This window comes from Camelina sativa, chromosome 4, assembly GCF_030686135.1.
Source record: "Camelina sativa cultivar CO46 ecotype springtype chromosome 4, ASM3068613v1".
In the NCBI taxonomy this organism is placed as follows: domain Eukaryota; kingdom Viridiplantae; phylum Streptophyta; class Magnoliopsida; order Brassicales; family Brassicaceae; genus Camelina; species Camelina sativa.
In genome coordinates, this window is record NC_141883.1 from 30,118,597 (window position 1) to 30,134,991 (window position 16,395).

At 37.2% G+C, this 16,395-nt stretch overlaps 3 protein-coding genes and 1 pseudogene across 9 annotated transcripts; 2 read left to right on the forward strand and 2 right to left on the reverse strand.

The window, feature by feature from the left end:
• The first annotated feature begins 1,197 nt into the window (after positions 1 to 1,197).
• On the forward strand, positions 1,198 to 3,480 carry LOC104782678 (dihomomethionine N-hydroxylase-like). Its single transcript, XM_087511801.1, has 3 exons — positions 1,198 to 2,280; positions 2,421 to 2,694; positions 3,020 to 3,480. Exons 1-3 carry the CDS (start codon positions 1,903 to 1,905, stop codon positions 3,394 to 3,396), a joined length of 1,029 nt encoding a protein of 342 aa, XP_087367927.1. The 5' UTR covers positions 1,198 to 1,902; the 3' UTR covers positions 3,397 to 3,480.
• A 274-nt stretch (positions 3,481 to 3,754) lies between these two features.
• LOC104782679 (remorin 4.2) lies at positions 3,755 to 5,863 on the reverse strand. Its single transcript, XM_010507681.3, has 2 exons — positions 4,673 to 5,863; positions 3,755 to 4,077 (listed from the first exon to the last, which is right to left on the reverse strand). Exons 1-2 carry the CDS (start codon positions 5,324 to 5,326, stop codon positions 3,877 to 3,879), a joined length of 855 nt encoding a protein of 284 aa, XP_010505983.1. The 5' UTR covers positions 5,327 to 5,863; the 3' UTR covers positions 3,755 to 3,876.
• A 2,694-nt stretch (positions 5,864 to 8,557) lies between these two features.
• LOC104782680 (guanylate kinase 1) lies at positions 8,558 to 11,329 on the forward strand. Of its 4 annotated transcripts, XM_010507683.3 has the most exons (11): positions 8,558 to 8,846; positions 9,085 to 9,140; positions 9,271 to 9,384; positions 9,457 to 9,533; positions 9,641 to 9,770; positions 9,853 to 10,215; positions 10,305 to 10,426; positions 10,522 to 10,657; positions 10,732 to 10,777; positions 10,869 to 10,959; positions 11,064 to 11,329. In XM_010507683.3, exons 2-11 carry the CDS (start codon positions 9,138 to 9,140, stop codon positions 11,143 to 11,145), a joined length of 1,164 nt encoding a protein of 387 aa, XP_010505985.1. In that variant the 5' UTR covers positions 8,558 to 8,846; positions 9,085 to 9,137; the 3' UTR covers positions 11,146 to 11,329. The 4 variants fall into 4 exon arrangements, with proteins under 4 accessions (XP_010505985.1, XP_087367926.1, XP_087367924.1 ...); XM_087511798.1 differs by lacking the exon at positions 9,085 to 9,140 and having other exon boundaries at positions 8,577 to 8,846; XM_087511799.1 differs by lacking the exon at positions 9,457 to 9,533 and having other exon boundaries at positions 8,581 to 8,846.
• Positions 11,330 to 11,947: 618 nt separating this feature from the next.
• Positions 11,948 to 15,268, reverse strand: LOC104782681 (G-type lectin S-receptor-like serine/threonine-protein kinase SD3-1 pseudogene; annotated as a pseudogene). 3 transcript variants are annotated; one of them, XR_015597639.1, is made up of 2 exons: positions 14,921 to 15,268; positions 11,948 to 14,470 (listed from the first exon to the last, which is right to left on the reverse strand). The product of XR_015597639.1 is annotated as a G-type lectin S-receptor-like serine/threonine-protein kinase SD3-1 pseudogene, transcript variant X1 (transcript). The 3 variants fall into 3 exon arrangements; XR_015597641.1 differs by having other exon boundaries at positions 14,912 to 15,202; XR_015597640.1 differs by having other exon boundaries at positions 14,583 to 15,151.
• Between the last annotated feature and the right edge of the window lie 1,127 nt (positions 15,269 to 16,395).

Here is a 16,395-nt window from a genome sequence, read left to right on the forward strand (position 1 = left end):
ATTCTCCTGAACCCTCTTTAACGTTCGCGTTCAAGTACATCAGCAACACTACAAAAATATTAGAGAATAAATCAGTTAACAAAAGAAATCACAAACAAATAAATCGAAACGATAATTATATAATCAAATAGTGTTGTATAACCTTGGAGATCCGTATTCTCTCACTTCTTGGTCCTCGTAGATGACAATGGTGAAAATTTGTGAGTTGGTGCAATTTTCAACAATTGTCAATTGTTGATGTACTGCCCATTTTCTTAGTCATTCCATATCTTCCATATCAAAAAAAAACTTGTTAAGTCCAATGCGAGCAAACAGAAATAACGTTAGTTTCGATGATCTCCTCTGATACCTCAATGCTACAACATATGATGACATGCAAATTTCAAAATTTGTATTTATGGAAATAATTAGCAGCATAGTGTTATTTTGCTTCTCATAATTTTATATTAATTTTGAGTAAAAAATCTGGTGACTGATAATCTTATCTGGTCAATAAACCGTTGTAAGAAACTAATAATTTTAAAATAAAAATCAACCTATAATCTTTCGTTGCAATCTAGTGACGAGCACGCAATGGATTACTTCATCTCTACATACTTGTGTATGTGTTTTTTACATCCTTTATAGTTTTTTCTGTCTTTTTTTTGTGTATATATTTACCATCAAATCATCCACCAGTTGAGATAGATGTATTGTTTCTTTTTTATTTATTAAAAGATTCAAATTTTTATTTTGGTTTGAAATTTGAATTACAAACAAAACAAAAAAGTTTGTTCAGTACTGGATAAACTGGTTCAATTTTATTCTATGACGTTTTTCATTTATTTATCACATGGTTTAGACTTTGTTTAATCGTCAAACTTAGTCTGTTTCGACGCTAGTTGAATTGCCACTCAACTAAACTAACGCTATTTACGGTTTACCTACAAGTGATTGGAGGTCTTACCAAGGATCTTTCCGTTGTAGCCATAAGGTGTAGAAAGTACAACGCGCCAGCCGGCCAATAAAGAGTGGGGACACTCAAGAAATAGAAAGGAACGCTTCAAGAAACAAACGTTTTATTCAAGAAAATTGATTTTTGATTTAATGTGGATATCATTAATCGAAGAGCTTTCAGCTACAAAAGATCTAATTTAGCCTCATATGGATCCTTGTTGAATTCAAAGTCATTAAACCTTTCTCTACGTTCGGTCTATTATACGTGGAATCTACATATATACTTCACGAACAAAACGTTTCTTATTCCATTTAATACTAAGTTTCTTCCATTATTTTTTCTACCTAAAGAAAAAACCTCGTTTTATCAAAAAAAAAAATTATGAACATGAATCTTGCTGATCCATCAAAGTTTACATTTGTTCTATTTTTTATTAAGCTAGTACTCCACCTTCTCGCTATACGTTTCTTCAGGTCAACAAAACAGAAAGGCCAGCTTCCCCCGGGTCCACGGGGATGGCCTGTCATCGGAAACTTGGTCCAAATCAGCCTAAACCGGCCTACTTCCTGGTGGCTCCACCGCGTCATGGAAAACATGAAAACGGAGATAGCTTGCTTCCGTTTCGCACGTGTCCACGTCATCACCGTAACCTCAAGCGAGATTGCTCGAGAAGTGGTTAGAGACAAGGACGAGGCTTTCGCTGACCGTGTGGAATCGTACTCGAGCAAACTCTTAAGCGAAGGCTATAAGGACGTGATATTTTCTTTCTACGGAGAGAGATGGAAGCTACTGAAGAAAATGATGGTGGCCAAACTAATGTCTCCGAAAATGTTGAACAAGTCCCTAAGTGATAGAACCCTCGAAGCCGATAACATCGTCGCTTATGTCTTCAACTTATGCCAATTAGGGTCAACAAAAACTAAGTTAACGTGAGAGACATCACGGGCGTTTATTGCCATGCCGTGATGATGATGATGATGTTTGGCCGGAGGAATTTTGAAGAAGTAGCGACCGAGAACGGTAATGGTCTCGGTCTCGGACCGAAAGAGAAAGAACACATGGACGCAATATATCGATCTCTTGATTGTTTTTTCAGCTTTAACGTAACGGACTACATCCCTTGTCTTCGAGGATGGAACCTAAATGGAAAGGAGGCTGAAGTTAGAGAAGCGGTTGATATAATCAACAAGTGCAACGACCCCATCATCCACGAGAGAATACAATTGTGGAGGGAGAGAGGTGGAAAAGAAACGGAAGAAGATTGGCTCGATATCTTAATCACGCTAAAAGATGACCAAGGAATGTCCTTATTCACATTTGATGAGATTAGAGCTCAATGCAAGGTTAGTGATGTTCACACTATCCTTACAAATAAAATGTGGCTTAATTAAATGTCCAAGAATAATTGCAAAAAAAAAAAATAATAATAATAAAAGAGAATAAGTAATAACCAAAACCGTTATGCATTTTTTGCTATATATAGGATATCAATGTTGCAACAATCGATAATACGATGAATAACGTGGAGTGGACGATAGCAGAGATGTTGAATCATCCAGAGATTCTTGAGAAAGCCACAAATGAATTGGACAGGGTAGTTGGCAAAGACAGACTTGTGCAAGAATCAGACATATCACAACTCAACTACATCAAAGCTTGTAGCAGAGAATCTTTCCGGCTTCACCCAGTTAGTCCGTTCATGCCTCCTCACAGAGCTCGAGAAGATACTACGCTCGCGGGTTATTTTGTCCCCAAAGGTATATGCAACTCATGCATGTAGATGTAAGTAAGGGAAAGAAAAAAAACTATAATACAATTAAATAAAATAAATAAGTTGGCAAACTGCACAAATGAGAGTGTGGGACCACCAGCCAGGGTGGAAGATTCGTGATCGAGCGTATTTCTTAAAATATATGTTAAAATTAAATATCAAAACGGTTTAGATTTATCTTCCTATGGCCGCTATGTCAGGCCATGGGTCAGGCATATATGTCCATGAGTTCACAACCACGCATTCAAAATCTTAGGCGGCAATGCTTGGGCTTTACAAACCATGTGGTATTTATTTGATTGCAATGATAGGTAGCCATATTCTTGTGAGTCGTCTAGGGCTTGGCCAGAACCCTAAGATATGGGACGAACCAGACGTTTTCAAGCCAGAACGACACCTCGATGGACATGGTGGGAACTCAATTAGCGTGAGTTTAATGGAACCAGATATGCGGCTCGTGACATTCGGCACCGGTCGGCGTGGCTGCATAGGCTCTAAGATTGGGACATCTATGACCATCATGTTACTAGCCAGGCTTCTCCAAGGGTTCGAATGGAGCCACCTTCCTGGTACTAGTAAGGTTGATCTCTTTCCTGCTGATCGTAATTCGTTCACCGCTAAGTCTCTAGTCGCATCTGTTAAACCTAGGTTGGCTCAACGTATGTATCCGAAAGTGCAAACAAAGTGAGAATATTTTGATGATGAATCATTGTAAATTTAAATTATTACATATGCCATTAATTGCAAAGAGCAATAAGAGAAAATTGAGAAAGCTTTAAACTTCTACCTAAAAGGGAACTAGGAAAGCTCATCTAAATCCATAGAAAAGCTGGCCACTCCAACTGTTTTTGTAACCATATTCTTTGGTTCTTAGACTAAACCAAACAACACATTTTATAACAATACTAACATTTGGGGATTCATCAAGTCGTACACACTAAGTACCTCAAATCATTAAATATGGATGGTAACGCATACCTCAAATTAATGTAAGTTGAATTAATTCGTAGTTTTTTTTTTTTCGGATTTGGATTACACAACAGTACTACGTACGTACGTACACTCTCATTTATGTGTATATAAAAAACCAAAAAATGTCCTCTTTCTTTACCAAATATATTACTAATATACAGTGATGCTTAATTTAATGATTGGATAAACTAAAAAACTAGAAGAAAGAGAAGAATGAGCGCTTGGCAGGAGGGCGTTCGACAGCTCTCATGAGATTAGCAACTTCAACTACTTTTGCAACCTCTGTCCCTCTCTTTGCCTCTGCCGTCGCTCTTCTCTCCTCTGCTTTCCTCTGTGCTTTGGCCACATTGTTTTGCGTTTTCTCCATCGCTTTCGCTTTTCTTTCCTCTAGCTTCCTCTGCATGCATCGATCCCAAATTGTTAGCTAAACTTATACATACATCATACATGTCTCTGTGTATACATTATCAATCCGACATGAATTCACCATTTAGACGATCAGTTAACCGGCCTTTTTAGTAAATATTTTTCACTATATATATCTTGAATCCCGGAAAGATACGTATAATGCCACAATGTTTGTTGAACTGGAATTATATATGACAATGATGATGCCACGACGATAAACATAAAAACATTAATTAGAAGCTATAATGTGAGATATATATAACCATCTCTCACCTAATTACATACAAATTATGCCACCACACCATACCTAATATTATTTACAAATTTTCAAATGAGAAGATTATGTTTGCAATTCCAAAATGACATATACTGTAGTACTAAACCCGACTCCAAAAAAAAAACAAAGAGGTGATTTTAATACTTTCACTAACTATACTACGAGTATCACATGGTTTAATTATATATTAACCAGCCGACCAACCCAATATACAACAAAATTTAACATATGTTGTTAGTAAATTATGTTAGAAATTAATCATCGTACGTGGGGACCGGAAGTTAATTTAAACCAAAAAAAAAATTACCTCGATTTTCTTCATCCAAGAATTGGCCTTGTTGACTTGTTCATTAACCCAACCGTTAATAACGGCGTCTTCTCTCTTAAACCTGTTATTGATCTTAGCCAGTTTTGCCGTCTGCCACGCCGTTATCTTTGCTTCCACCTCTTCCCTCTTCACCCTTTGCACCGTCGTCGTTCCTACCTGACCCTGACCCAGACCCAACAACCTATTCTCACTTCCAGGATCCAAACCCGGACTCGGATACTGGTCCGGCACAATTGCCAAAGGATTCGTCTCCACTTCATGATCCCTCTCCTCGTGAATCCTCATCAAGTTCAAGTCATGTTGTCTCTCATCTTCACGCTGCGTGACGTTACGAGCCGTTGGTTCGTTGTTTTCCATAGAGGAGCCAGCGATGACTAGAGCGTTGAACTCTCTGCTTATAGTCGTGAAGTTCTCGCCAGAAGAAGCTCCTTCGCTCATGGTCGTTGTTGACCTTGGCGGAGAAAAATAGCCTCGGAAAGCAGGCGGTGGAGGCAACGTCGTCGTCATCGTCCGGGAGTTATCTTCCGGCGTCGGAGTTAATGCGTGGATGTCTCTCACAACAGTCTCCGTCGTCTCATCCCCGTGGTTACTTCTGGCGTCCTGCGACCTTTCTTGACCGTAAAGAGTCATCATAATCTGAGAATTAGGGTTTACGAATTGTGATCGTCAAAGAAGAAGAAGATGATCATGGCCTGATGATCAAAGTAATTTTATATTTTCTGACCTCGAATGGCAAGCTAAAATTGGTTTTTTTGATATTGGCTTTGGTAATGTCAAAGGTTTTAGCTCTGATTTTGATTAGATTAGAGGAAAAAGATCACTACACGACAAAAAAATGGATAAAAAATGTAGAATTCTCAAGAAGTTTATAAATTTAAAATATGAAAAAGGACCACTTCGTGAAAACTACACTGGTCCGGTGTATAGCGACTGCATTTAACCTTCGGAGATGTGCTTTGTCTATTGATCATGATTAGCCAAGAGACGAAAAAAATAATGCTATCAACTAAATATTTTCACATATTCCAATCTAAAAACTAATAAGAGGTAATCGTAATTTCTAAAGGTCGAAATGTACTAGTGATATATGAAGTTTGGTTACGGCGTTACGCATTATAGGATTATTAATTATCTTTTTTGGGAGAAAAAGGATTGACAAGTTTTCTTAATAATTTTTTTGTTTTTGGTAGGAGAGACAGTTTTATAAGAGGTAGTACTAAAACTAATATTAAGAGCGAGTGTCGGCAAGTTTAGACCCTACCACGAAGACAAGAGATATAAAACACATGTCGCTTATAAAGATTGTTGTCGACGTGGCCATATATGATTAGTTGAATATTCCCCCAAAAGAAAGTCACGTATGTCAGCATCATAAAATGAATCTAAATGGCTTGGGGATACCACTTGTGCGTGGCCACGTTTCACATGTCACCATTAATTAAATTCGTAGTTTTCTGATATAAGCTCGGTAGTGATTTTAGCAATTTGTTATATCTGTCTGCTATGTCTTTTCATTATGACGTATTATCAACCACATGTAAATTTTAAATACCCCATACTACAATAATAATATAAGTTAGGGGGTTTTAATCTACGTGTTTCATGTTCCGGCCAAAGGCGGATGTAAATTAAAAGTTTTAGTTTTAGGCAATAGTGTTTATATATGTGGTAAAAAAGTGTGGTATGATTTTGATCGGTCTAATACACAACGGTCACGCTGTAAAACTCAAATATTGAATGGTTTGAAACTCCGCGAACGTTTCTTTGTATGTAAGTTGCAAATAGAAGTGTCCGTGGGTGTCAAAAACGTTTCTTATCCACTATAATTCCGATCAAAGTAATAAAAATTTCTAAGAAAGCATTCATTGGCTCCTTGTTAAAATACATAACATAGCCACTAAAACACATTAAATTCTAAGTGAATGAAGAATGATCGATCAAACACGAATGAAGAATGATCGATCAAATAAATTTAATCAAGCAGTGGAAGTGAAATTGAAGTTGGCAGAGTTTGTTAGTGCGACGGCCCAATAACGCAGAACTAAAAAACCTAATCTACTTCGCACCAAATCAAATGCGGGGTAAATTATCCTCTCACTGAAACCTTCCAAGTAACGCAGAGGCTTCGAGTTGACTCCTCCGTCAACGAAACCCAAACAGATGACGCCATTACTGACACTCACCATTCTTCACAACGACGTCGTGTTATGAATACTCGAAACGGTATCGTTTTTTAGAAAACAAACCTCTTCCTTTTTTTGGTTTGCCATCTATTTTTTTTTTCTTTATTTCTTTTCTATGGCCCTTTAAAAACCTGTGAATACACCTCAATCTACTAAAATTTCGTAAAGCATTTTAGTAGATTGAGTTTGAGTGATTACCAAAAGAAGAGAGTTTATTTTTATTTTTAAAGCAGTAGTAGTAATTGTTGCAACATAATTGTAAAAGTGAAATGAACCAACCAAGGAGATTTTGTTGTAATGCCAACCAAGAAAATCTATGGATTTCAATCACAAATCAAAATTCATAGCATAGATTGGCATGGGAGAGGAGTTATGGGTTTCAATCACAAAGCAAGTCACATCCCACACTTAGAACTACACTAGACTACCCAATTAAAGTTTTCACTTACACACATGGCCTCATACTACTAGAATTCGAATCACACACAAAGCAAGTTACATCCTACACTTAGAACAAATTAGAGTTTTCACTTACACACATAGCTCATACTACTAATATATGATGTATTTCTAGCTCGTGGTTCTAGTCATCAAGCGTGTCGGTTCTGTTCCGCCGTGACAGTTTCTATAGCCGCCTTGAACTAATCCACCAAGCCCAGCAATCCACCAGCTTCTTCCACGACTTTGACATCAAGTTCTTCGTATGCAGCTTCGAATTTGCGCATCTAACTCCGTGGGAACATATCCGCGACGACTTAAGATCTAGACCATATTATACTCCACAAACCAAAAAAAAAACAAAAAAAAACAAAAAATCTTGAGTTCAATTTTGTCTAACTTCTAGCGATATCCATCACTAGTTTACCTTACAACCATACCACACAATTCTACCATAGAGTTTTGTTTTTTATTGTTTAAATTTTGTGCAATTTTTTTCAATTATATTATCAAATTTTCTCAAATAATCATGTCTCAATTTCTTTCTTATGTTGTTTTTGTAGGTTTGGAAGTAGTTAAGCATATATTTCCATCCATAAATGCAAATATGTTTATATCATGTTCAATTGATTCATAAAAAGGTAAAATTAAGTATATTGGAAAATGTTACAATAACCTTTCCTCACTTTGTCTCGGTTAGTTTTAGAACAATAACTAACTTTATTCATAATTAGTTTAAAAACTAAAATATTTTAATTCTAATAAGAAAACAAATATATATATATATATATATGTATACTTAAATTCAATTCTATTCAGCATTTTAGATCTATTTAAAATTGTTAAATTTTCATTCTATCAGTTAAGTAGGCTTTTTCCTCTTGATCGTTTTGTTCTTTTTGTTTGGTTTCTCAAAATCACACTCAATACTACTAACTAATAAACAATCGACCAAATTTCTAACCTCCAAAATATGTCTTTCTAATAATTTATTTAAATAAGGAAAATACAAGTATACAACAACAACAACAACATTAATAAGTCATTAACAGCAACACAACCGAATCCAACTTTATTTCAACCTCCCTAATAAAATTTCTTATTACTTAACTGATTAAATATCATCTTTAACAAAATTAATAAAAATTTGACAAGTAAAAATGTGAACTATTAAAAAATAAAAAAATTAAGAGCCACCTTCTGACTCAAAAAGAGTCTCTATCTATCCTCTCTTTATTTTAATATGACAAGGAACCGCCACCGAGAGAGGCAGCTTCGCCTACACCTAGACAGAGACTCGATCATCTCCCAAGTTGTCTCCTTTTATAATCCACACAAAACAGTATATTCAAATAAGGATTACAAATCGAGACAAAACTTTGGAGAAGATCGAATCTTTTTTAAACTACAATAAACAACTCTGCGCTTTATTTCTCATTCAAGAAACCTTTGAATTGTTTCCTGCAATCCCATTAAAAAAAAAAAAAAAAGCCTTCGTCTTTATCTCTTATTTCAGGGTGTTCATTCTCGAGGTACGAATTGTTTGATTTTGGCCTTATTCTCATTGATACCTTTTTTGTATGTTACGTTACGATTCCTGTCTTTTTTTTTTTTTTTTCCATGAATTCTGCATTTGGGTTTTGACTAAAGTGTTTCCTTTTTTTGCTCATGGGATTCCAATTCCTTGAATTCTTGTTGAAACTTAGATAAAGGTTTGTTTTTTTAATAGATATAATTTGGTTTTATATGATCTCTTATATGTGCTTGTAGTGCCATTGCTCAGGCTGTGTTGTTGTTCTTCTTGGAGGCATAGAATTATCTCTATGGTGAGCCTCTTTGGCTATTTAACTGGGAACTCCGGTTGCTCAATGGATGTTTGCTGATAATTCTGATTCCAAGTTCTATAATTTCTTCTCTTTTTGATGGTTCTTTTTCTCTTTTTATTGTTGTTGTTAGGGAGAAGCTCCAGCTTTTCAAGTGGATCATCTGGAGAACGGACACTCCCATGGCGTCGGTGTAAAATCTGAAACCAATAACACTGAGATATCAGTCGATATCGGTGATCGAACAGTAAGTCCACTTAAGGTTTGTTTGTTTAAAACTTGGTTGATAATGTTCTGATTAGAGGTTTCTTTTGGGAAGTTTGTGATTGGTGGAAATCATGAAAGGAACACTTTTTCCATTGGGGTTCGAATTCATGACAAGAACAGTAACAACTGGTGGGTGTATGTTATGTAGCTTTCTAGAGATTCTGTGGCAAGAATTGTTTCTTTAAATGTCAGGAAGAAATCTTAGAAATTTGAGAATTACTTGGTGTTGTTTGTAGGTTTAGTCCTATTGTGCTTGGGACAGGTCCTAAGCCCAGCAAGGGGTACTCCGCGTCTGTTCTTAAACAAGGTCGGATTTTGGTTATTAAGAGAGGTTCACCTTGCAATGACTCCATCTGGTTCCTCGAGGTTGGTAATTTGTTGCAGCAATTTATGATGTTTGAGAGTATTGTTTTGGAGTTCTCATTTGTTGAAGTTGAAACATTGATAGGTAGATAGTCCTTATGTGCGAGAACAGAAGAAATTACTAAAGAAGGAAGTTGTTGCTTGGAGTAAAGGTGTCAGAGGCAATGCTGAGAAGCCTATTGTTATAAGCGGTCCTTCTGGAGTTGGAAAGGGAACGCTTATCTCAATGCTTATGAAGGAGTTTCCTTCAATGTTTGGGTTCTCAGTGAGCCACACAACTCGATCTCCGAGGTCTATGGAGAGAGACGGTGTTCATTATCACTTTGCTGATAAAAAAGTTATGGAGAAAGAAATCAAAGATGGAAGGTTTCTTGAGTTTGCTTCTGTTCACGGTAATCTCTATGGAACCAGCATTGAGGCCGTTGAGGTGGTAACAGATTCAGGAAAGGTATAAAAGAAAACTTTTGGATATGTAGATGATGCTTTCTGTGCCATTGATTCTTAAACGGTGATGAGTTTCTCTTTTGCTCATCACAGAGATGTATTCTCGACATTGATGTTCAAGGGGCAAGGTCTGTGAGAGCGAGTGCTCTTGATGCAGCATTCATATTCGTATGTCCACCTTCTATGAAAGAGCTTGAAGATCGGCTCCGTGCTAGGTAAAAATCAGGCTTTACAATACGATTTCTTGATATCTTACGTTACAGTTTCCAGGATGATCATTATCAATATATCTATTTTCTTAAAAAAACAGAGGAACCGAGACAGAGGAGCAAATTCAAAAGCGGCTTAGAAATGCTGAGGCAGAGATCAAAGAAGGGAAATCGTCAGGCATTTTTGGTCTTATGTTGTATAATGACAACCTCGAGGAATGCTATAAAAAGCTCAAGGTGAATCACCTTTTGTTAATTGCTCAAAAAGTAGTCATGTTCTGAATGAATAACAGTACCGGCTCTGTTTCCAGAAACTCTTGGGACTAGATGGAGTCTCTCTTGTCAATGGGGTAGAAAGTGAGAAACTGAACACTATGCATAGATTTCTTTTCCATAAAATAAGTAAATGTGGAAACTAATTGCTTTTTGTAATTTTATGATTCTGCAGTAGAAGGGATCAATCTTCCCACCGAGCACACAGTATCCAAAATGGAAGATAAGATCATTGTTCAAGAAACAGGAAAAGAAACTAGGAACAAGTAAGCAGCTAACTGAGCTAAGAATTAATGTTCTTATGTTTTTGATAATCTCTCTGAACTTGTATAAGTTATAATATGACCTTCTGGTAAATGATGGTATGCAGAATTGTGTTGGACTTATCTTCGCTAAATGGAGGGGCACCGGGTAGAACAAGGGGGATTCTTGTCGACACCATTAAGTTTTAAGCTGACAAAACATAAAACTGTTATTTCATTCATTACAGAGCCGTTTTCCCTTGGATTAGATAAGACATTCAAAGAGTTTAAGTGAACGATGATGATGGTAACTAAAGAGTTTGGGATGTTGATGATATTGTTCGTTGTAATTTGGATTGACAAGAATCGAAGAATCAAATTTGAAATTCTTTTAGATGTTGGTTCTTGAGTTGAGGGATCAAATTCAGAAAAGCATAACTTGAACACATGACTCACGATTTGGATGTACAAGAGGCTTGAATGATCTTTGTCATGTATTGGGAAGAAAAAGACAGCAGTTGGTGTCAGTTAACAGTTGCACTTTTAAAAGCAGCCAATGAGATTACAAAGAGGAAAAGAAAAGAAAGAGACGGCCGAAGAACAAGTTGGGACTTTGGAACAAAGTCTCATATGTGTCATGTCCTCTTCATCTTGCTCTCTGCACCGCTCATATACCGCAACTGCTTTTGAATCTTTAGGCTCAGGATCACTCTGGTGGGGCTAAAGTCGGTCGGATTGTAGTATAAGGAAGATTCGTGTAAGCCCACTAATGGTTCTGTCCTGAACATGGTCCTGCTCCACCAGTACAGACACTTGTACAAAAGACTTTAGAATCTGCCAAAACAAACGCGTGGAGTGACGTGCAGTAGTAGTAGTAACTAACAAAGCTTCTCTTTAAACTTCTCAGAGCTTTATTTACTTTGATTATCATGGTGGGACTAACGAGTCCACACGACAAGCCCATGAACGCTTTGAGGTCCATTAAAGATGCAACAGAACACTGCTTCAGCTATTCAGCAAAAGACACTTCCTTTCACAGACTCAAAGATCAAAGCTAAGAAGACCTTACAAAAATTGAAACAAGAATCATCAGCCTTCACTACTACAATTGTTGTTAAATCAGATCCTCAAACTATACACACTTCATTCACTTAAGAGCCTTTATGGCTCGTACAACGATTGACTAGACTCTGACGAGTTAGTCGGTGATGATCTTGCACAAGCAAAAGGCGGTGGTGGTGGATCAACAGACAATGTACCTTCTAAAACCTTCACCACTTCCCCCATTGATGGTCTTAACCGTTCATCCGCCTGAACACACCAAAACGAGATTCTCAAAACCCGCTCGAGCTCCTCTACATCGAAATCTCCTTCTAATATTTTGTCCACAACGGTCTCTTTCCTCCCTTCAATCCATTCTCTATACACCCATTCACTCACTACTCCTTCTGGTTCATATCTACCCGTTACTAGAGCTAAAACCGTCTTCCCAAAATCTTCAACGTCTTTATTTGCAGCACATAAACCGAATCCATATTCAGTTAACTTAGCTTCCAAATCCTCCCCGAGCAGAATGTTTCCACAGTTCAAGTTCCCATGACTGACGAATTCCCTGCATTCTGTGTGGAGGTAACAAAGAGCTTTAGCCACGCTTAAGCAGGTTTCAGTTCTTATTCTCCAAGTTAGTTTCTTGCTTCGTAAAGGGTCAACAATGTGGTCCAGTATTGACCCGTTCTTAGCGTATTCATACACAAGAAATCTCCTGCCTAGCTCGCAGCAATAACCTTCAAGCTTTGCTAAGTTCTTGTGATGCATTGTACCTATCTTTGATGCAGAGCTCCTAAACTTCCTTTCTTCTATTAACGTCGCTTTCATTTCTTGAACCGCAACAAGTTCATTCTCCGGCATAACCCCTTTGAATATCCCTGGTCCTATGTTATGATCAAAGTTACCGGTCATGGCCTTTATCTCATCGACAGAGAAGATCATCACACCTTTGGGATTTGCAGCTTTGGAGAATCGATCAGCTTTCTTCTTAGCTAGCTGCTTCTTCCTCTGGTAGATGTACACAACAACACCAAGCTGAAACCCGAGAAACAGAACAAGTGTAGTGGAAGTTGCACCGATAAGACAAGGAAGACAGATACTGTGAGACTTCGGTACAGTGACTGGTGGTGACTCTTTAGAAACGTTTGGATTAACAGCAATGGGATCCAAACATGTTTTCACATATGATATCGAACTCACAGACGGATCAGAGTAACCGCTGATATAACGAGTCAGCTTCATGCGACATTGAGGATTCCCATCGTTCGTGTAAGTGACTGCAGTACAAGCAAAATCATCTGAACACACCTTCTTGCATCTCTGGGAGCTAATTCCAAAAACAACAGAATCATTAGCAGGGTAGATTCCATACAACTCCAAGTTCTTGAACTTCACCATGGAGAAACCAGATTTGCAGGTTGGCTTCTGATAAGGCACCAAGCATTTAGGATCCGAGAGCGATACAAAAGCGTTAAAAGGGCAAGTGCATCCAGAGGATCCTGAACTGTTAAAGGAACAAACTTGTGATCCACAAGTTGCGAAAACACGACACTGATTCTCAACAGCTTGCCAAACCGGTTTCCAAATCCTTGAATCCTCGTTCCAGGAATACATTCTCAGATTACCATCCCGGTCAAGCCTGAGAAACCTGAACTTGACAGTGTCGTTATGATCTTCCGCAAACACAGACCAAACAGGTCTCATCAGATCTTGATCCTCAAGAAACAGAGCTCCCTCAGAGGTAAGCACAGCACCAATCTTCTTCTTCTTCTTCAAAGCTTCGTTTCCACTTGACCAGAAAGTAATGTTACTCTCCCATCTCAGCTGTAACCTCCCTGAATCCTCTAAATGAAGACTGTAATAGCTCGACCTAGAATTCTCACTAGCAGCTCTAAGCATCTCAAAAGAAGGTAACTTTTGGTTTGGAAGCAAAGTATCAGCAGGAGTATCAAAGCTCTGCCAAACAATCTCTTCTCTATCTTTCAACAACACGAGATTACCATCGTCACGAAGCAAAGCAGAGGATACAGAGAACCGGTTTGTCTTGCTGTTCCAAACCGGAACACCCAAAGAAGAATCAAACAAAACCAATTCTCCATTACTAGTGAGCTCGAAGTAGGAAGTGTTATCAGTAACGTAAACAACAGCTCCAGCAACCCAAACGACCTTACGCTGATCAGAAGGGATATAATCGGAGTTAAACCGGATACCGATACTAAACCGGTTAGGCAAACCGGGTGGGTTGAAAAACCCTAGAGCAAAATCACCATTGTTTGATACCCACAAGGTGTTTTCACCAACAACGAGCTTAGAACCCAGTTGAATCTCTGAAACAACGAACTGAAACGCAAAGAAGAAGACTAGAGAGAGAGACAAAAGCAGAGGTCGAAGCATCTTTTTTTTTTTGTGTCTGGTTCAAAATCCAACAACAAGATACAAGGAAAGAGACTCTGCTTTCATCTCAACATCATCCCCAAAAATCCAAAACCTGTGTTTCAAATTAAAAAAAATCTAAACTTTAGAATGGTGAAATAAAAAAAGATGAACCTCAAAAACTTGAAGAAGCTTAAATTTCAAAAAAAAAAAAAAATTGGACCCACAGTTATATCAAATCACCACCAAGTATCAACAAATTGACTCTGAAGAAATTAAATAGTGTTGTTGACAAAAAAAATTTTGATTTTTTATCTTCAGAGATAAAAAAAAGCGAACTGAACTTTCGAAGAAGAAAGATATGTGGAGGGTATTACAGTAAAGATTGACCATTAAAAAACAGAGACTTTAAGCTCTTGATAAATGGGACCCAAGATTGTTGAGTTTGAAGGAAAAAAAAAAAGCTCCTTGAGTTGAGTGGGTTACTATAAGAATTTCAGAGAATGAAGCTGTGATAAAACAAAATTATATGAAGAGGAAGACAGTGAAGACGCACTATACTAACCACAGTAACCAGTAGGTAGACGAAGAGATTGAAAGAGACGTTTTTTTTTTTTTTTTTCTTTCTTTTTCTTAGAGAGAAACAGAGTTTGAGATCTTGAAGAAGAAGATGATGCCAAGTTGGTTGATAGTAATAATAATGTGAGAAATCAATCTCTGAAGAAGGAGTTTGAGATGAATCTGATAAGTTCTTTTTTTAGAAAGAAGGATGTTGCTTCTCTTCTCTTGTTTGGCCAATGTGAAAAGGAAGAAGTGGTTTATACTTAGCGCCGATACAAAAGAAAACATTTTTTTTTTTGGGGTATGGTTGGTTTTAATTGAACTTTGTCGTTTTCCTTTTACGAGTTGTCTTTTAAAGAAGAAGAATGCAAACAAATAGGAATGTATATATTTTGGATTACATCTTTAACCCAACAACATCTTAAAAAAAGATTCAAAATCCGAACCTAAGTTTTTAAAATCTTGATTGTTTGTTTGTCATAACTGTGACTAATTAGCGAGTTTAGATTGATAGAAGAGCGTGTGTGAATTAGATTAAGGGATGAAAATGGTCAAATTTATCAAGCAAATAAACCATTTTTTAGCGTACATAATCAATGCGTATAAATAATGTGTTAGCCGACTCTCTCTCTCTCTATGAATGAAGTGTAATCAACGAATTTAGTGGTTCATATTCTCTGTTGATTCACACTTATTATCTTTAAGCAGTGGTCCATTGTCGTCATTTGTCTCTTAATTCATCTCTAATTTAATTTGGATATTAACGATAATAATGATAAAGCACCAATAATTCTAGCAAAAAATAATAACGAAAACCAACATACAGTTCTTTTAATGGATGGATTCTTTATGTGATTCCGCATAGGATACCTGTCCGTCGGTACGGAAAACTTATGAGTGTGTTTAGTGTTTAGTTAGCATTTTATATCTCAGTTTTATCACTATATTTGGTTTGTAAATGCGGACCAGGTGCAAATAGCTTTGTTAACGAGGTTCGGTTTTTCCTACTTTCCGGGACCACATCCAGATTTCGATTCCACTAAAATAAGAAAGCAAATACAACCTATTCGCAAATGCGTAAATCAAGCACAACCCTCTTAATTCACCGCTTCGTTCTATAACATGAAATCTTAAGGATAAATCTCTACCCTTAACTAAACTCACACCAAGCCTAGATTCAAACCAAGATAACCTAACCTTGGGCTAAACTCCCCCTGAGCCTAGACTTCAGATCTTCAACTCTCTTGAGCAACCTTCACACACGTCACACCGACGAACAAAGAAGCTTGAACAATACAAGCACCAAACCGCGAAACTAAGCCGCACACAAACACAGAAAACTCTCTAGGATTTATTTTTATCTTTCAGCTTTCTTGTCTCTCTAGGACGTGCCCAAGACCTTCTTATATACCCATCAAGACTTCCTAATTACCATAGGAGAAGATTTCCAAATTTCATAAGAAAAAGATTTTTTCCTTT